Below are 21,905 nucleotides of genomic sequence, written 5' to 3'. Positions count from 1 at the left end.
AAAATTCTTACATCATATCTATAACATGCCCATAGTTTGACATCCACTCTTCAGCTTCACACACTCATTTTCCTAATTAGAATTGTAAGGTGTTTTAGATATTCAGATTCTGACACACTTTGAAATGTCTTACAGATTTATTGGCCCGCTGCAAAGGAACGAGTGGAATTATGTAAATTAGCCGGGAAAGATGCCAATGTAAGTACGAGACTTTAAAACTATCTTTGTTGAACTGGTACTGATATGATAGTAAAATTTTTATTGGATTTTATTGAATTATTGGCATCAGTGTATTATTTTTAAGACTGCATTAATATTCTCTATAAAGATTAAGAAGATATAAAATATTTCTACCTTGCCAAAAGGAATAACACTATTCTCAGAAATTTAGAAATACAGGACTTTCTGAAGTGTTAATTGTAAGTATTATTATTTTCTTCACATGAATCTCAGAAATGCACCTAAAACATTAAAAATAGATCGTCAGAAAATATTATATTTCTAGGATTTTACATTTGTCATTTATATGCATGGATTTTGGAAATGCACACAAAGTCATGAGGTTCTGCAGCACCATAAACACACAATTGATACTTAATTTAATTTGGGTTACAATTAAACTTATGGCCTCTAGAAGAATTTCAAAAGTTGGCATATTAAGAAAGATTGGGTGAAATGAATGGCATAAATTCTGGAATAAGAACCAGAAGTAATGTACTCCAAACTTTACTTAAGCGTAATCATATGACGCAACCTATAAAGGATAAATAATGGAGTTCTAATACAAACTTCTGGTGTAAGCTGACTTACGGACCAGAGAAAACCCTTAGATACATGTGACTAACCTAGTTGCTTTGTGTGTGTGGCCAGGAGGTCCTGTCCGAATTGCTTTTGCACTGTCCACAGTGTTCTGCGTTCTCCTCCGCACTGCATTGCCTGTTCTATCTCCACCAGTAACAGAAGAGGGCTGGGGCTCTTTCTGCCTCTTCTCAGCAAAGGGTTCTGATTCAGGACAGATGCTCTGTGTTCTGCCCTGACTTCTTATACTGTGGTGACAGGGAGAATTGCTCACTTGCTTGCTTGCTTTCTTTTTCTTTCTCTTCCTCTTTCTTTCTTTCTTTCTTTCTTTCTTTCTTTCTTTATTCCTTTCTTTTTTGATTTTTTGTTTTTGACAAAATAAATCGCTTCCTGAATGCAACTCAAGGTGAAAAGAGGTTCTAAACCTTGAGCAGAAACATGGATATCCTGAGGCTTCCTTTACAGTATTCTCTAATGTTGCTGTAAACACAGTAATGCAGGGGTGCTTTGCTGAGCAATGCTTTATATTTAATAACAATTAATAGTGTGTGTTATATATAGGAAAGCATAATGAGGTATAAAAATTCTCACTTGATCAATGTGATAAAACAACATGCCATATGATGCCTAATATAATTACGAGAAAGCTTAGAAGACTAAGAATTTGAGACAACTGGTTTGTTCACCCATTTTGTTTATTCAACAAATACTTATTAGAGTGTAAATATGTCCATAACAATATATATGAAAGGATACAGTATCTGCTATCATGGAGTTTTTAATACTCAGTAACAACACTGCAAAACAAAATAATCAAAACAACAGGAAGGAAAACTTTTGATTATGCCTGACTTTGTATTCCTTTAATGTTAAATGTGGTCTTTGCAGGCACATTGATGTTAATAGAAATATATCAGGGGGTGTTAGCAGCAAATGCAACAGGAAACAGCTGTCACATTTATTTTACTTGAAATGAAAAAGATCAAACTATTCCAAAATATATTCTTCCTCCCATGTCTCTAATCTCTTCACCCTGTTCACTACCCTACTGAGCGGGTGCTCAGCTCTGCAAATCCTCAATACTTTTTTTGTATTTGTGGGGAAAAAAGATGCAGTATTTATGAGAGGCTTCAAAATTAATTTAATAACAATAAGAGCATGCCATACACAGTATGAACACTAAAATATTTTGTATTTTCCCAGTATTGACTGCATGAAAAGGGGACAATAGGAAAAGGGTGGTTTAAATTTCCTCCAATAAACTAATGTCAATATTCCCATGGAGCAGATGAGGGGTAAATACTCAAGGTCAAACAATCAGTGAAGGTTTCAATTGTGACAGTGTTCTTATTTCATTATGTTCACTACTCCCAGTTATATAGTAACTCAGTTGCCCTTATTATTAAGTTAAAGCAAAGGGTGATAAACTTTTCAGGAGGTGGGATCCTAGAGCATATACGACCCAATATATGGAACCTATCCTTGCAGTTGAGTTGTATTTGGGAGCTAGTAATCACCTCTAACCTTGAAGCACACCTACTGCTACCCCGAGATTAGAGATATGGGAAGCTTTTCCCTTTGTACTGAAATCTGTAAAGTTTGATGTTGAATCATGTGCGGATAATACAAGTCTTCGCCTCCTTCTTTTTAATCTGTCACTGTAAAATAATATATTTTAGAATTACTAAGAATAGCTAACACTTTTATAGCACTTACTATGCTCTGGGAACTGCTTTCAATGCTTTATAAGCCCCCTTAATCCTTTTAATCATACTAAATGCAAAGTTTTACTGTTTTCTAGATGAAAAGACTGAACCCAGAAAAATTAAATAGGTTGCCCAATATCACATCTAATAAATAGTGAAACCGTGAATTGAATCTAGAAGTCTTGCCCCATAGTCCGTGTTCTTACTTATACAACACTGTGATCTACACGTCTGAATTCTACATATAAGGTCTGAAAACCTTACCCCTCAAACTGCACCCCTCAAATCACTTCCCCTTCAATATCCCGTAATAGAGCCTCGATTTACAGCATTGCATAGATTTCAGCCAACAGAAAACTGAGGCAAGTGTGTGGTTTTATTGACCTCTTTTACTGCTTTTGGCATTACCCTCTCTCCTCCCTTCTCTCTAGTAATTTTTACCTACTTCCCAAGAGTGCTTTTAGGATTAACAAGTGTTTGGAAAGACTGTCCCTTTACACAAAGGTACTATATAACTGAAAAATAGTGAATTATTTACCATAATGAAAGTTAGCTAATTGGGGTGGGGATGGAATGGAAGATGTGGATACAAAAGGGAACTATTCCCCTTTCTTGACCAGTCTCCAGTTTAGTCCAAAGAAAGGAAATAGTGGCAGGAAGCTATTTGATAGCATTTTGTTTCTGCTTAGAATATTTTTCAAAAGAAAGTCACGAAAAAAGTGTCTTTCGTCCTGACTATAAAGAGTGGAGTAAACAGCTCAGTCCAGGCAAAAGAACACACAGGATGTGGGCAGCCTGGGTTCTGTTTGTCATCTTAACCCTAGAGGCACACAACCTCGTCAACAGAGACATTACGTAGAATTCAAGGATCTTCCATGGGTAACGTCCTATGATTACATTCTTTCTTCTTTTTGTGAAAGAACATCTAAAAGTGAAACAAAGTGCTCATTGTAGAAAGTTTGCAAATTACATGGACGTCATCTGTAAATATCTCCTCCCCCATGAACATTACCCAGAGATAGCTGGTGACGTTTTGATGTTTATTCTTCTATCTTATCTATTTACTATTTTTCAGAATGAAATCATTGTATACATAGTCCCTTACAACATTTTTTTTTTTGCTTCGCAGACTGCCATGAGCATTTTCCCATGTCATTAAATTCCTTTTTATAACACTACTTTTAATAGCTACACTGCATTCCTTTATATATTATTTCATCAATCCTCTATTGTTAGAAGTTTGGTATATATCCAGTTTTTAACTTTTGTAAGTGATGCTTCACGTGAAAAATCTTATACATAAATATTGTGAACATCTTTGATTACTGAGTAGAATTACTGGTCAAAGGATATAATTTTTTTTTAGGATATAAAAGTTTTTATGCCCATCACAAAATTACCCTCCAGAAAGTTGATGCCTTTGTGCCTTAACCAGCAATGTGTGCTGGTGAGAGGATATTATTTTACCCTACTCTTGCTAATAGTGGGTACAACGTGTGGTTAATATTTAATGCTAATACGTAAATGAATAAAATAAATGTATTTCATCTTGGCCAACAAAAAGACAGTTATTTTTGTTATTTTTGCCTGAAATTCTTCCATTACTAGAAGTACTAAATATTTTATGTTTGGTAGGATATCATATCCCTATAATTTGTTCATTTTTAAGTTTTAGTGTTTGCCTTTTCCTTACTGGTTATTTACAGATTTTTAAGATATATATATTGTTGTATCGTATTATTATACATGTTTTCCAGAAAAAAATATATATATACAGTTTATTATTACTTTGTGATCCCCTTACATAGAAAATATTCTTTTCCAGTTATCCTATTTGGTCTGTAGACTTTTGAATTTTAAATATTTACCATTGAGCTATAGCTACTAAATTTTAAATGTTTAAATAGGCATCTCTCTCTCTCTCTCTCTCTCTTTAAAGTATTTTATTTTGTCCTGGCACTACAGCTAGTTTTTGCTCTGTAGAAATTTCTACTTCGGATCTTCCATTTTTAAGAGAGAAATGTGATATTTGTATTTTCATGTATTTATTTTGAGGTTTCAACAACTAATGAAAATGTTTTCAGCACTGTAAGACCTAAACAGTTACCTGTGTAGACTGGATTCTATTCTGAGGTCTTTTAGACAAACCTGACCTGTAGCATGTGAAAAGACTATACTGATGACCAAAATATTTGATGATCACTATTATTCTGCAAAATATACTAAAAGTGAAAACAAACCAGATTCCTAAGTCACGAGTGTCTTTCCATATGTAATCTAAATAAGTTAAAATTGGCAATTATAAGTTAGTTATCAGAAACATATATAAAGCTATATTAGATTTAATTGGACTATATATAAGTCTAGAGTATTATAGTTACTGGATTTCTGTTTTCTTTTTTTTTTTTTTTTTCAGGTGTCTAGGGAGAAACTCAAATTCCAAGTGCTGACATGTAATACAAATATATATTAGCTTTTTCTTCTGAGTATTAATTCAGTATTATATTTGTCTTACTTATTTAATTACATATATACGAATAAATGTATATGTGAGGTAAAATATTGAAATGTTATTTGGGAGAATTAGAAAGTTGATACTAGTTTTAAATTTTCTGTTTCTCTTTTTCTTCCAATGGGAGTGTTGGTTGGAGGGAAGGAGAGTAGGTGGGAAGAATAAGGAAGGAAGGAGAAATTCAGTATTTTTCCAAAGTTGAGTATATTACTCACTTAATTGAATTGTTTGTTCCCATGTGACCACCCTTGCAGTTGTGGGGAATAGCTGACAAATTAGCCAGATTTCAGGGGAAGTTAAAAAAGCTGCTTCTCAAAGTTATCTTTCTTCATGCCTCACAGAATTATGCTACCATTAATAGCCGTGCAGGTTGCTAAGTGAATTAAATCAAGTTAATCATTGCTCCTGCTATTTAAGCAAAACTTGATCTTGTAGGATCTTTGTTCCCAGGTTTCTTTTCCCTCAAGCAACCCAACCCTTTTCATTGCCTTCAGGAACTACCTTCTATCAACTTCACTACTGAACACTTTGAGCAGAACTGACTTTTTCATAAAGTGTCAGACAATTCAGGACTCACCCATAAATTGTTCTATTCTATGTCAGCCCAATCTGGGATGCGGGAGGGATTTCATAAGTAAATCACTGCTAATATCTCACCAGGTCAGATACTAACATAGTAAGTTACTTTCTAGGACTGGCTGCATTTTAATAAAGTACTCCTACACAAGTTCAAGGATGTGAAGTATTTCAGGTGTGATTCTGTCTCCTCTGTATTAAACTTCACCCTGGCTTATTAGCCTTTTTGAAACAATTGCTATGTCTCTCATAGTCCCCAATCTTTCTGACTCTATAATTTATAATCTGGAAAGGGAGTTGTTTTATTTTTTTATACAAATATGTATGTCAGGATCTTGTAAAATTACTGTCTTGGTCAGTGTGGGCTACTATAACAAAATATCGTAAACTAGGTGGTTTAAACAATAGACATTTATTTCTCACAGTTCTGGACGCTGTTAAGTTCAAGATCAAAGTGCAGGCAGACTTGGTCCCTGATGAAAATTCTCTTCATGGCTTGCAGATGGCCATGATCCATCATATCTTCACATGGCAAAGAGAGAGAGGGGAGGGGGGAGAGGGAGAGAGAGAGAAGAGAGTTCTTCCTGTTCCTTCCCATAAGGGCACTCACTAATCCCACCATGATGATCCTACTCTCCAAAAGCTAATTACCTCCAAAGACCCCACCTCCTATTACCATCTCATTGAGGGGCTTAGGGTTTCAACCAATGAGTTTTGGAGGACACAAATACTCAGTTCACAACAATTACCCTCTAAATTCTATGACTGTTCGTAAAACTGAGCTTTTTAAAAAATGATGAAATAATGGGCAGTGAATCCATCTCTCCTCACTCCAGCAGTATAATTCTGCTCTTCCCTTTCCTGTGGACTGTTCCTTGTATAGATCTTACCTTGCATAAATCTCTTTGTGGGGGAAAGATCAAGAAATAAAAGTCCCTTCAGTGAGCATGAGTGAGCCAAATAAAGGCCGGAGAATACTAAAACCTGTCATCATAGTGAGGAAGCCATCGTTACACCTTATCTGGTGATCACAGACATTTTTTCCACTTTTTGTCTTGGCTGCTCTCATCTCTGTTATTTGTTCAAACTCATTAGTGTGGCATATGTACTGTCGGAATTAGATTTGCATTTGAGATTGCCTAACATGATATTAAAGAACACGAAGCGAGTCCCCTATGGTGCCTTTGTGCACATAGAAAATAAGTTCTCTCCATCAGACACATTGATAGAAAGGTGGAAAACTGACACAGTAGGATTTTGTTAAGCAAGGCTATTTGCTAGAAAACTGTCTTAGTGAATTTAAATTTTTCCTTTCTTAGGGGTACCTGGGTGGCTCCATGGGTTGAGCATTACACTCTTGATTTCAGCTCAGGTCGTGATCCCAGAGTCGTGGGCCCGAGCCCCACGTCAGGCTCTGCACTGAGATGGAGCCTGCTTAAGATTCATTCTCCTTCTGTCCCTCTTCGCACTCACACACTGTCTCTGTCTAAAATAAATATTAGAGGGGCGCCTGGGTGGCTCAGTCGGTTAAGCGTCCGACGTCGGCTCAGGTCACGATCTCACGGTTCGTGGGTTTGAGCCCCACATCAGGCTCTGTGCTGACAGCTTGGAGCCTGGACCCTGCTTCTGATTCCATCTCTCCCTCTCTCTCTGCCCCTCCCCTGCTCATGCTGTCTCTCTCTGTCTCTCAAAAATAAATAAATGTAAAAAAAAAATTTTAATAAAATAAAATAAATGACAGATAGATAAGTAAATAATTTCATTTTTATTAAGAGTTTGCATATAGTAAATATATGAGAACATATACAAAACATATGAAAATATTCAAAATGATAAAGATGTCGATAGTGTGATTTGCACATTTAGATGTGCCTTTTTGTTCGTTTGTTTTTGTTTTTCAGCATACAACCTAAGTAACCATATGCAGTGGCCCCATTAGAGAGTGCGAAGTCTGCCCGCTTGATAAAAAAACATCCTTTTCTTGTGTAGGTGCCCGAGGGACTGATAGTGATATTGTCTTTTCATATAGTCTTAAGCAACTGCTTTGGTTATAGCGAAGCAGAGAACAGAAAGCCCCATGAGTTCACTGTGATATTCTTCTACGCTAGAATGTACATCTTTTATTAACTGGCATCTATGAAATCTCAAGACATCAAACTGCAAGGCGAGCTGGCTGAAGGAAGTACTAAGGACGAGGAACTCTGTACCACAGAGATGCAGACATAGCTTTTCACTCTCAAATCTGGGTAGCCACTGGGATAGTGATATTTTATTTAGATCAAAATCAGGGTTGGGTGCCTGGGTGGCTGAGTCTGTTAAGCGTCCGACTTCGGCCCAGGTCATGATCTCACGGCTCATGAGTTGGAGCCCCGCGTCAGGCTCTGTGCTGACAGCTTGGAGCCTGGACGCTGCTTCGGATTCTGTGTCTCCCTCTCTCTCTGCCCCTCTCCCACTCATGCTCTGTCTCTCTCAAAAATAAAATAAAAACATAATTTAAAAAAATCAGGGTAAATAATAATTATTAATGTTACATCATTTAACAATTCACATAAGAATCTTGTCAGTTAAGTTGTCTGCTTTTGAAAATTTTATGTAATTTTAAAAGCCACTAGGTCACTGTTTTTTGGTGTTGGGGTTTTTGGTAATACATTCCTTCTTAACAACCCAATAAGAGTGACCACTAGGTCAAGGTCTGACTGGTGAGGAAATCGTGGACATTCAGGTAGGAAAGAACTAGACTTTTCCTATGAATCCCAGTGGCTTCATTAGGTTTCTTCCTTCCTTAGTGAACACTCACTCATCTCCTAGATAGAATCAATCTAGAATAAAAGTATACTCCAGCCCGTGTTTTCTGAAGGGTTTTGGGGTCTGGGAACCATGAAGCCGTAGTTAAGATCATTCCCGATAATTATGTAAAGATAAGGAATTATTTATCAGAGGTAAATAGAAAAGTAATGTATGATAACAGAAATGACTACTCTGAAATATTGAGTCACTATTTATAAGTAACTAAGATAATAATTAAGTTATAATAATAATAATGCAAAGAAATATTTCTAAGACTAAGCATATGCAAAACAAGCAGGAATCTATAAATCTCTTCAAAACTTTGAGCCCGTGTAAAAATACGTATGGGAAAAACAAAAGATTCTTAGAACAAGCAGGAGTTAGAGTCTTAAAGGCTCTGTAACATTGAAAATAAGTGGAAATAAAGTAATAGGGCATTCCACCCAATAAGAATGGATTACATATATGGGAATACACGTCTGTGTTCAGTGTTTTGCTCAGTGGAGCTGAGACAGTTGATGTTGTAAGCAGTAGACAATGTGGGAACATCAGAATGTGACAGGTTTTGTTCTCTAAGTGATTCATGAAGCAACGTATGGATATCTCATTCTGTTTATATACATTCTCTGGGCCCCTTGAATACCTATAGAGATGTATGTTCTAAGACCCTGATTAGTTCAAAACCTGTAAAACTTCAGACAGGTTCAGTCGCTCGTTTAAGGCAGTTTCTAATATGTTTTGCCTCCTTTGCTAAAACAGATGTTTAAAGACTTCTCATAAATCTTTTTTTTTTTTTTCATTTTTCCTGCTATTCTTGATAATTTATCTACTTGGAAAGCAGGTGGTATGAATCATAATCTTTCAAAAATGTGAATTGTGTGCTAATGCTTTTATTTTTTTGTGTGTCCAATAGACAGAATGTGCAAATTTCATCCGTGTACTTCAGCCCTACAACAAAACTCACATTTATGTGTGTGGAACTGGAGCATTTCATCCAATATGTGGTTATATTGATCTTGGAGTCTACAAGGAGGTAATATAATGAAATAGAATGAAAACAGTTAGTTGTCATAATGTTACTTAATGTCTTTGACATGAAGCAGTCAGATTTGAATATAAAATTTGAAGCATACAGTTTATAAGAACTCACGTTCCCAACCATCTGATGGATTGCCATTTTGATTATACACTTTATCTACCTAATAACATTTTTATTAGAAGTTTTTTTAATGAGAAGATTAAAATTAAAAGGGCATAATGTTGAAAGTGCTTGTTTTCTGTGGGCTCTATGTATGTCGTTATTTTCTCTTGAGTTTCCATTATAATTAGATCTATATAGTATGTTGCTGTTAGTAAAAATTCACATCCCATAAGGCCTTGCGGTGGAATTGTATCTTATAAATAATTTCATTTTCCCCATTTGGCAAATTTGGACCTGTTACGTATGGTTACAATGGTGCACACTAAGCACAGAGGATTTTAATTATTGTCTTAAAATCGTATAAGTAGTCATTAGCACACTGAACTCATGATTTCTGCCAGATCAAATTGACATAGTAGAAATAAAGGTTGTACTAAATTAGGAATAATATATTCCAGCTATCAGTGAGCATTTTAATAAATGAGAAGCATGCAGATTTCAGTAAGTTAATTAATAACTAATACATTAAAGCACCTTCTTTGGGTCATGGACTGTGCCAGGCACTGTACATGGATGGTTTCTTTGAAATTTCACGACACTCTTAATTGAAGTTAATACCTTTGTAACTCCCAACTTACAAGTTAGTAAAAATGGAGTCTCAGTGGAATTAAATAACACGCCTGAAATCTCCCAGCTAATAAGTGGTCTGGCAAGGAATTGGACCAAAGCAGTCTGTCTCCAAAGCAAGCATGCCCACCTGAGATTCAGAATACATACTCTAAATTGCTTCTTTGTATGGGTTTGATGGGTTGTACTGTCATCCTTATGTTTATGTATATACTACTTGTGAATAACCACGCATATTTGCAGGATAATCGGCTGTGTTTGAAAGCAAAGTCTAGGCGTATGGAACAAGTTTCTTTACATTGATTTAACTGATTCATGCAGAGATCAAACCCACAGCTGTGGCTGGATTAATTTTTCTCTCTAACCAACTTGTCTAACCAGCCCATTCTCAACCGTTTGAAAATAAAGCAACTTTCATAGTTAAATCTCTGAACCACTAGGAGACTTGGCAACTTGAATCCATCATTCTTTGTTGCTGGTGTAATGTTCTCTTGCCTAGCTTTGATGAAGGGTAATATATAACAGTAGCTCATAGCATAGGGTGTAATTATATGAGATAGCCCCACAGCTTGGATGTGTTTTGAGGCCTGAGGCTAAAGGCCAAACTCACAACTTGCTGAGGGGTGCAAATAGTGTTCTTTAACTCCTAAAAGTCACAAGTGCTGAAAGGGAATTTAGATGGAGCTAATTACTTAGCTTGGGACTGTCAAGCAGCCCCGGGGCAGTCAGATTTATAAGTTCTGTGAACGCGAGAATTATGAGTGAGCAGGGATATGGAATCTTGTGTGTTTTCCATTGGTCAGGAGTACAGGTAATTGCACGGCGATGCTGCTTGAAGATGGTTAACTTTTTAAATGAATTGTGAGTCCCAGGAATTCCTTGTCCTTCCAGAACGAATTTAGAAGGCTCTTAGATTATTAGATAAAGTTGCTCCTAAAGTGGCTGGAAAGAGGAACCAGCAATATATAGAAGGGATGGAGGAGAGAAGTATGGGAAGTCCCTTTCTGAGGACTACTACTGTGCAGTGTGGCTGGGACAGTGAGAAGAAAGAGGAAAAAAAAAAAAACCTCAAATGAATGCCAGATTTCTGTCTTTGGCAGTGAATCGGAGAGTGGTATTACTTATTGAGGTGAGAATAGTAATAAGTTTGGGAGGGAAATGGTAAGTTGGTTTTGTACATTCTGCATCTGACAAATGCAGGTCATACCAACTGGGCATTTGGATCCGGATTTCAGGACAGAAGTCAGGGCAGTTGTTAACAGCTAATAGTTAGCGCATGGGGAGCCAGGGTTTGAATTATGGCTTCAGCCATGTACCAGCTCCATAGTCTTATCCATCCTGCATAAAATTTCCAAGCTTCTGTTTATTTAGGAAAAAGATAATGATAATAATAGAAACTATCTCACAGAGTTATTTTGAGGAGAAAATGAGAAAATGCTTTTGGCCAAGTACTTGCTTCCTTCCAGTAACTTAGTACTCAGTCATGTTAGGCAGTAGGAACACAGAAAGGCAAAAAGGCAAGGATTTTAAAAGTGTATGTTTAAACTTCATGTGAAAATAATGTCTGCAATATATTTATGCATGTATGTTTATGTATAGTGTGTGTATACACACACATTCAATATATATATTATTCTGTGTGTGTGTGTGTATGTGTGTGTATATGTGTGTATATATATATATATATATATATATATATATATATATTCCGTGACACTGTATATATGTATATATATGTATATATATGTATATATGTATATATATATATGTATGTATATATATGTATACATATATGTATATGTATGTATATATATGTATGTATATATATGTATATATATATATATATATATATATATTCCGTGACACTGAGAATACCTGATAGTTGTTGAGTAATTACATTGTAAGTGTGTTCTTTGCTCTGGGATCTCCCCTATGCTGCTGCATATCTCTTTAATTGTGGGTGGTATTAATAATAACTTTGCCTCGTTGCTATGTTGATTAAATGTTTCCTATCATGCTTATCTCTCTACTTCAACAACATATGTCTGTGCACAGCTTAGATAGGTACATTTTGCTTAATTAATTAGGCTTAGGGAATTTAATAGGACAAGTCTTATAAAACTGAAGCTGTCTCAAAAGTTAGCGTCATGTAATTTAGTCCATTTATCTTGGAAAGGCAAGTTTAATCAACCATGATTTTTTTACATGATATTCTTATTGGTGTCCTTGACTCTGGCTTAAGGAAACTTGCTTTCCTGATATTTTCTTTCCTCAGGCGATTATAAGAGAGACCTTGAACTAAGCCTTCACGGATACCAATTTTATGGACTTATCTTGAGAATTGAATAAAGTGAAACATCTTAAAAACAGAAGTCTGTACAATTATGAGCGTTTATCCAGTACTTTTGATTAACTGTGCCACTCTCTGGTTTTCTTGGTTTTTCTTTCTTAGCTTTTTACTATAATCTTCTGGCACACCAGGATTCAGTTTACTTCCTGTCCCATTACAATATCCCATTATAGGCTTTAGGGTCTACAGTTCTGTTTGACCTATGGAAAATAATGTGCTCTTAATGATATTTAAACATACATAAGAGCCACTGTCTGCAGGTGTCTTTTTGTTTTTTTGTTTTTGTTTTTGTTTTTTTTTCCCCCTGACATATCTCTAGCCCCATTCCCAGTTGGGAAGCATGCCCTAAATGTGTTCTCACTGGACTTTTTTCGTGCTTAGGCTACACTATCACAGGTTGTCATTAGCTGGCCTGTTCTAACCAAACATACTTGGATTTGACCATATTACACGGTCATGGTGGGTCTACAAGTTGATTTCAACACGTTTTTAAATCCACGGGTTTGAAATTCTTAGATGAAATTAGTTAACAGCATGAATTTTGGGGACAACCTTGAGAGTTCTTTGCCTCTTACTAGCTATATGATACAGAACAAGATACTTAACCCCTTCTAGCCTCAGTATTCCACTGGTAAAGCTGGAACTCTTAAAGTAGCTATGTCCTTCGGCTTATGGTGAGGATTCAGTGAGATAATGTACATAAATTTCCTGGCCCATGGTTAATACCTATTAACAGCAGGGACTTTTCCTGTTCGCATTAAAGTGCATTTACTTAAAATGATGAAATAGCATTTGACAATCATGCTGTTTAAATTGCTACCACTATTTTTTAATTAGGTGGTAATTACTATTGGTTCCGTTCAGAAGAAATACACAAATCTGAAATGACGACATCACACAACAAATAATCCAATTTCCTCTATCCTTTTTACTTTCTTGCTTACTTTCTAGATAAGTAGTTTTAAATATTCCTTTCTTATTACATGTGTGTTCTGATATAACTTGGTAGATACACCATCTAGAGAAAATGTCTGAAATGCTGAGATTCTCTAACTAGTGCATATGTGGGGTGAGTCAGCCTTTCTGCTGGATGGTAGTGTTGTCATTGTTATGAAACACTCAAACTCATGGGGCCATATTCATTATACATTCATATTTTTCTTGGAAAGTTCCAACTTAAGATGTTGTTTTTTCCTGAATATTAAAAGTCTGCCAATGTCATTCTGTCTGTGGCCACTATTATAAAAATAGATATTTCAGCCAAAATAACTATGTGGTTTTAATGTGTACAGTGTTTTCATAATAGTGAAAATACTACAACAGGGTTTTTTTTTTTTTTTTTGGCCCACATGTATCAACAGCTCTGTAAATGTACTCCCTGTCTTAGAATGCTTTTATGTCTCTAAAATCACAAAATGTCACAAGCTTATTTTGGTATAGTTGCAGATGCTTGAGTAAACAAACTGCAATAGTAATGAAAGTATAATTATTATAGTAAATTAATTTCTTCCTTTTTTTTTTTTTTCTTTTTTAAAGTAATCTCTATACACCCAACGTGGGGCTTGAACTCATGATCCCGAGATCAAGAGTTGCATGCTTCACTGACTGAGCCAGGCAGGCTCCCCATAAATTCATTTCTTAAATGAGGAAATTAGCTTATTAGCCTCAGTGAATTTGTTTTGAGGCTTAAGAAATATGTATGCTTGATGGTGATTTTGATAATGAGAGCGGTCCAGACTTAGTGAATTGATTGCATTACCACTTCCGATTGAAAAATTAATTCAGTATTATCATTACTACTTTGGGCAAACACAGACCAAGCCATGGGAATTGAGCCATGCCAGAAATAATATTTGCTAAAGAGTTAAGGAGCACAGCCTGATGCACATGCTATATTCAATCAGTTTTTGTTGAATTAATGAGTTAGAGTTTAGTTCTTATCTCCTATCTTCTTGCTGATTCTGCTGTTTTAAAAAATCTCACTTGTGTTAATATTTCTCATAACAGGAAGTTATATTCAAACTAGACACACATAATTTGGAGTCTGGCAGACTGAAATGTCCTTTTGATCCTCAGCAGCCTTTTGCTTCGGTAATGACAGGTAAGAGCAACGGCAGGCTGTTCTTGCTTTTAGGTGATTTTCTGAAAAGGTATGTGTAGATTAAACCACAGTTTCTTGCTGTGTTAAAGATTATTTTGGATTACTCTTTCACTGGCTATTTGGTTACAGTATTTTAGTGCCAAGTCTCTATATTTAGCATCCTTATCCTTAGGTGAGGCCCCAGCAATCTTTCATTTCGACACAGTTTTTATTTACTTTCATTATTTTTTTAAATGTGTATTTATTTATTTTGAGAGAGAGAGAAAGAGAGCATGTGAGAGAATCCCAAGTAGGGCTGCGCTTGGGAACCCACAAACCATGAGATGAACCGTGAGATCATGACCTGAGCCAAAGTCAAGAGTTAGACACTTAACCCGTTGAGCCTCCCAGACACCCCTCTGCACAGTTTTTAAATGAACTTCTGGTTGAATTCTTTTTAATGCAAATGACACGTACTTACTTGTTCTATAATTCTGTATTTAGATGGCAGATTTTCTTATACTACACTATGTCCTGTTTGGCTTACTTTGGAAGTTAAATTTAGCAATTCTTTAAAGATGATAAAGGGGCGCCTGGGTGGCTCGGTCGGTTAAGCGTCCGACTTCAGCTCAGGTCACGATCGCACGGTCCGTGGGTTCGAGCCCCGCGTCAGGCTCTGTGCTGACAGCTCAGAGCCTGGAGCCCGTTTCAGATTCTGTGTCTCCCTCTCTCTGTGACCCTCCCCCGTTCATGCTCTGTCTCTCTCTGTCTCAAAAATAAATAATAATAAAAAACGTTAAAAAAAAAAATTAAAGATGATAAAATACAAAATATGTTGAAGAATTGAGTGGAAGAATTAATAGTAAGATATAGTGGATAAATTAATAAAACAAATGATAGAATACAGATAGTATAGAATACAGATGATAGAATGTTGTAAGACTTTTTCTTCCAATTTCACCCTAACTTGATTGTATTCATGGAAATGCAAAATGTTTGCGAACATATTCAATCTTCTCTTGCTTTGTCTACATCATAAATTCAAATTGAGAGGTGACTATCCTGTTTAAAGCACGCAGTACCGTGTGGTCTGAAGTCTGTTCAGAGGAATGTCGGCACGACCTCTGAATTTCAACCATTATAAGGACTCCTTTTGTCTTGGTTTCGTTCATGACTTTGCTCTCTTTTTATTTAACTTGTCTATCAAATGTTTGAATAGACGATAAGAGTGAAGCACCATGGCATTTTAATTTTCACCTAGTGAGAACTAGTGATCTTCCTTTGAAGTGAAAGCGTGTGTGTTTTTGTGTGTTTTGAAAATTGTATGACTAATGTTCAGTCATTATCCTCAGAAAGGGAGATAGATGATTTGGGATTCTGATCTGTCAAGTGGGGCTGACAGATCCTTAATAAAAACAATGGATTGTAGGCATTGGTGACCGACCCCCCCCCCCCCCCCTTACAAATCCCTAAGTGATTTAAATACAAAGAAGACAGTTTTAAAGCCTGGATAGACAGATAAAATTTTTAGGTTGAAACATACCATTTTTTTTCCTGACAAAATGTTCAGATATCCACAGTGTTATATGTTTGAAATGAATGGTTTATTTCCTTTACTCTTACCAGGTAATGTCTTTGTTGATGTTGGTATGTCTGCTCTTCCATTTTTAAAAACGTGTCCCACAATGAAATAGTGTTATTTACCGTGTATTTTAGGGGAATGCTTTAAGAGATGAAAGTAGTATCGTATCTACATTTACTTTACCTAACTGGATTTCTCTCTTTTGTGTTTTGTTTGGTTTTACATTGTTCCCTTTCGAAATTGACGCTTGTCATTATTAGATTGGTTGACTCAAATAGCTCATTGGGAGACAATTTAGATGGATATAATCAGAGGATTTAGGAACTCTGTCGACCACTTATAGGAAGCCAGAATTTTAAAGATAATGTTTCTGTGGAAAATTGGATTTTAGTGATAAAACGTCTTTAGTTCTTCTTATATTTAATCGTTTAAAAATCTAAATCCTCTGTAGAGATTAGCTTTTTTTTTTTTTTTTTTAATTTTGGTCTGTTAGGTGTACTGAACATTGTTGACTACAAAGGTTTCTCGAATAGAGGCTTAGCTGTCAAAGAGGCAGGATTTTGTGCTGTAGGGACAGCATTCTTCTCTCTCCCCCTCCAAATGCTGACTGGCATTAGGGAACACTAACCCCTACCCCCTCCGCTTCTCTGCCCCAATCCTTGCTGTTCCCCCTTTTCCCCCATCTCTGCTTTCTGTTCTTTCTCCCTCCCCTCCTTCCCATCTTTCTCCTTCCCTTCTTCCTCCCCAGACCTCTTTCTTCTCTCCTCTCCTTTCTCCTCTGACTCCCCACCCCCCACTTCTCAGTCTCCAGTAAAACATGGATATGCATTTTACATAAATAACAGGACAAAGAAGTTCGGTATGCCGTAATAGCCACATCTTTGCCTTCTCAGGGATTCCTGTTTATCAGAGCCATTAGAGATGTGATTAGCTCCAAGGAATGCAACATGTTATAATTACAAAGAATGACTTCAGTGCTGAAAGCTCCCTTTCAGCAGAGGTTAGGCACAGAAAAGTTGTGGTCATTGGGGTTGTGCCGGTTAAGTAAATACTAATTACACAATCCATTCCTCATTATGGCATTTGCTTTTTAATATTTTTTGCATGTGTTGCTACAAAGACAAACTCCTAATTATGACGTATCCTTGAACTATTTGGGGGAGAGGGAAAAGAAGGAAGAGCTTATTCATAAGTGAAGCGCATGCACTTGCAATGATTAATTCGGAAGTCTTTGGCCATTTTTATATTCAGGAGTCTAGCGTCAGCTTGCAATGTTCATGGAGTTATATTTTCTATGACCATGCAAATTTTCAGAATTTGAACATGATACTTATGACACAGTGTATCTTCTCCTGTTAAGCAGTAAATGTCTCCTGTTCATGCACTGAATGTAGTATATTGCAAACAGTATCTGCTGCTGTACGCTTAATAGTCTTATGTATTCTCTTCTCCCTCTCAGATGAGTACCTCTACTCTGGAACAGCTTCTGATTTCCTTGGCAAAGATACCGCATTCACGCGGTCCCTTGGGCCTACTCACGACCACCATTACATCAGAACTGACATTTCAGAGCACTACTGGCTCAATGGTTAGTGATTTTCTGACTTTTCTTTTTTTTTTTTTTTTTTTTGCCTTTGCTTTTGGGTAGATAAGAAGCTCATTATTATTCACTCAAATGTGTTTTGGGATACGTGGTTTAGCTTAACACAATAAAATGCATTTGATATAATTCCCCACTAAGTTAGACAGCTCTCCAGGCCCTGTTGTGTATACAATAATAATAGCTGACATGTACTGACAGTGTGCTGTTGTCCTTGACGCTGTTCCATGCTCTAATTGATTTTTTAAATGTCCACAATGACATATGAGGTATACATTATTATTATGTGCTTTTTAAAGATGAACAAACTGAGGTAGAGTGATTTGGTCAAGTTCTTATAACTTGTCAGTTATGGAGCCCGGGGTTCGAGTTGGCAGTCTTTCCCCTACAGCCTGTTTTTTGTTGTTGTTTTGTTTTGTTTTTGTTTTTTAAATTTTTTTAAATGTTTCTTTCTTTCTTTCTTTTTTTGAGAGACAGAGACAGAGTGTGAGTGGGGGAGGGGCAGAGAGAGAGGGAGAGACAGAATTGAAGTAGGCTCCAGGCTCTGAGCTGTTAGTACAGAGCCCGATGTGAGGCTCGAACTCACAAACTGTGAGAACCTGATCTGAGCCAAAGTGGGAGACTTAACCAACAGAGCCACCCAGATGCCCCTCCTGCAGCCTGGTTTTTAATGACTAAGCCAAATACTGTCTATGAGCCTAATGAAAACAGGTTAGGTTATAATGTTGACTTCTTTTGTTTAAAGATAATTGATTTGGGTTGATGTGTCCCTTCAGACTTTAAAGCATATTAATATTGACATTGTTTTTTCTGATGACTTTTTTGTTTATAGGTCACACAGAACTCTGAGATAAAAAAAATCCACTAATGAATTAATTGATTAATTAATTAATTTATGTTTGTTACTTCTTTGTTTATTCTCTCCTGCTGTACAGGAGGTCAATATTTGGCATGATAGTCCAATGTCTTCTAATTATCATAGAACTTTATTGCACAGTGGGGCACAATAACATAACATTACTGTCTAAGCAGGCAGATAGCATTTCTCATTCCCACCATAAATATTGGGTTTTAGTGGGGGAGGCCTGGGTAGACATTTCCTAGGGGCTATCTCTCTATCTCTCAGTATCATTTGAGCAGTGACAACATAAACAAAAGGGAAAACACTTTAAAACATTTCTTTAGTCAAAACCTCCTGAACCATTTGTTTACCCAACAACAGGATCTCCCTTGGCCAAAAGAGAACCCTATTAGTGGGGAAAACAAATATAGAATATCTCCAGCTATGTGATTACTCATTAATTTCTTTACACTTGTACAAGGCAAGACTATCTTCTTGAGCTTTGTGAGGTTTTTGTGAAAATAGTTGGTTTGAGACGGACTTCATAGATTTTACCCAGTAGAAAAACGTACCTATCTGTTTAGGTAACAAGATATACTTACGGCCCAAAATGAAGTATAGATTTTCTTTCTCAGTCTCGGGATGGCAAAAACCATATTGCCACTCTTTTCAGAGATTATTCTATGTATTCCTTAACAATGGCATGTCCATAAAGAGGTCTGCAGCACTGCTGAATTAATAAATGTAGAGAATCTCTATTCAACTCTTATTTGACTAGCATGCTGTGCTGAGTGCTGTGTGAAGACTATTACAAATTAGGAAGCCTTGAGTTGGTTTAGCATTTAATAAACAACATTTGAGGACCCTTGGCATACTGAATGCTGTTCTGCTCCTGGGCATGCAAAGATTACATGGGAGGGTTACTGACCTCATTGATGATGACTGCCCGAAGCATCAGAAGAGAGTGGGAGATGGGGCTAGAAAACTGTAAATATCCTGAAATCATGGGGAAGTTAGCTGTGGTTAAGCTCTTTTTCTTTCTTTTCTTTTCTTTTCTTTTCTTTTCTTTTCTTTTCTTTTCTCTTCCTTTCTTTTCTCTTCCTTTCTTTTCTCTTTCTTTCTTTCTTTCTTTCTTTCTTTCTTTCTTTCTCCTTAGATATAATTGATATATAACACTATATTAGTTTCAAGTGTACAACATAACGATTTGATATTTGTATATATTGCAAAATGATCACCACAGTAAGTCTAGTTAACATCCATCACCATACAGGGTTGAAAATATTTTTGTGTGTGAGAGAACTTCTAAGATCTACTCTCTTAGCAACTTTCAAATATGCAGTATGTGTATTAACTATAATCACCATGCTGTACATTACATCCCCATGACTTACTTATTTTCTAGCTGGAAGTTTGTGCCTTTTGACCCCCTTCACCCATATCCTGAACTTAATCAGGGAAATGGATCTTTGTTTTTGTTTGTTTGTTTGTTTTTTATAAAGGTGACTGGCAGTAGCATGAAGGGAAAATTAAAGGAGAATGGGGGTAGAGAAAGAAGCCATTGTAAGGAAACGGGAAAAAGGTGGGACAGGAACATAAGTATTGACTGTGGACACGGATGTGAGAATATACAGCAACAAATATTTGAAATAGAAGATGTTTGTTTGGGAATAGAAGAAGCCAAGAATATGAGGTCGAATTCAAGAGATTTTGGATACTGAGAAAACTTTGCAGTGAGAGAAGTCAGCAGAAAGGAAGAAAGGAGAAAGGATACACAGTAGAGAATTCTCAATGGATTGAATGCAGGAAAATGACTAAGAGTTAGGAGAACTAACATTTATGGTTCTAGGACATTTCAAGGCAGATCGCTTAGTGGTTAATGGCCCAGGGGACCATATAACCTGGTTTGCCCCGGACATTTCCAGTCTGCCTCTAATGTTCTGTAACTCTCAAAAGTGTCCTACTCTAGATGAGAATCACAGCTGTGTTTCTGTAGAATATACTTACCTCGGCTTAAAGCCTAAATATCACTTTGTGACCTTGGTCAAACCTTTCTGTGCATCTAAATTCTTAGTCAAAAATTTGGCATAATAATAGTTATTCACAGTGTGTTCTAAGGATTAAATTAGATCATAAAGGGAAGATCATATTGGGAAATCTGATGGAAGACAATTTTAAGAGCAGTTCAGTGTCAATATTGTCATCGCCATCATTATTATTGTTCTTGAAGGTGAGAAAGGCAGGAGGTTGGACTAAAACGCTGAATCCTCTGTGATTCACTGACATCTATTTAGCATTTCTATTGACCACCTTTCCTTCTCTCTGTCTACATGGTAATTCTGTGAGCTCATCCATTCTCAGAACTTCAACTGCTTCCTGTGTTCCATTTCTTCCTAAAACTGTATTTCCAAACCTTTTTCTGCAACTCAGAGCCCTTAAGAATTTTTTGGGGGGGTACCTTACATTTTCATCCCAGTTTAAAAGAAAGAAACTGATTGTTTTATATGGGAATAAAGATATTTAAGCCTAATAAAGTATATTAGTGCCACTAATGTACTTTGATTTTTTTTAACAAGTTGTTACAAGTTGTGATCCTTTGCTTGAGTTTCTTTAAAAATATGCAGATACAGATACAGATATATAAAAGACTAATTGGATCTAAAAACCAAAATCCTGTGAATCTAATTTAAAATTATCTTGTTTTCCCTTTCTAATCTGCCCTTCAATACCAGTTTCCTGATTTCTGTCTTAACTTTCTAAACATTGTCTACCCTATTACCTTGAAGTTATCTTTGATTTCTTCCTCTTCCCCGGTCCCCTTTATCTTATCTATCACTAGAGGCCTTTACTTCCTTTAAAATATCTATCGACCTTGTTCTTTTCATGACCACCATCTTTCTATAGGTCTTTATCACCTTATCCCTGGGTTCTTGACACTATTTTATTGTCTGTTAATTCATTTCCTTCTCTTCTGTTTCAAATTTATTTTATATAGTATCCATGCTGGTCACTATTTTAGGCACTTTTGAAGTATTATTTTATCTAGTGGTATAATCTTGAGAGAATTACTATTCCCATTTTATATTTGAGGATAGATTAGAAGTCAGATATATTGTTCATAGATACCTAGTAGATATGAGATTAACACTCAGGGATGTCTCTCTTGCTCTAGACACATTTTTTAAATATATATTTTATAATGCATTATGTGATCCAACCAAATTCTGCTCTTTTGACTGCACGTCCTGTGCTCTTGGAGCCTCATTTACAGACGGGGTTCATGTTTGCATGTCATGTTATGCAAT

The 21,905-nt window shown here is 36.2% G+C and overlaps 1 protein-coding gene across 2 annotated transcripts in view; it reads left to right on the top strand.

The window, feature by feature from the left end:
• SEMA3D (semaphorin 3D) overlaps window positions 1–21,905 on the top strand; it is a 200,159-nt gene that overhangs the window by 111,953 nt on the left and 66,301 nt on the right. For both annotated transcript variants that reach the window (XM_060632365.3, XM_060632363.3), the window contains exons 4-7: window positions 136–198; window positions 9,293–9,412; window positions 14,505–14,598; window positions 17,619–17,747. In XM_060632365.3, coding sequence (XP_060488348.1) covers window positions 136–198; window positions 9,293–9,412; window positions 14,505–14,598; window positions 17,619–17,747 — 406 coding nt within the window. The remainder of the gene's footprint in view (window positions 1–135; window positions 199–9,292; window positions 9,413–14,504; window positions 14,599–17,618; window positions 17,748–21,905) is intronic.

This window comes from Panthera onca, chromosome A2 (genome assembly GCF_046562875.1).
Source record: "Panthera onca isolate mPanOnc1 chromosome A2, mPanOnc1 haplotype 2, whole genome shotgun sequence".
NCBI classification, from domain to species: domain Eukaryota; kingdom Metazoa; phylum Chordata; class Mammalia; order Carnivora; family Felidae; genus Panthera; species Panthera onca.
Note: the sequence above shows the minus strand (reverse complement) of the source record. Positions and strands in the feature narration are given on the sequence as shown.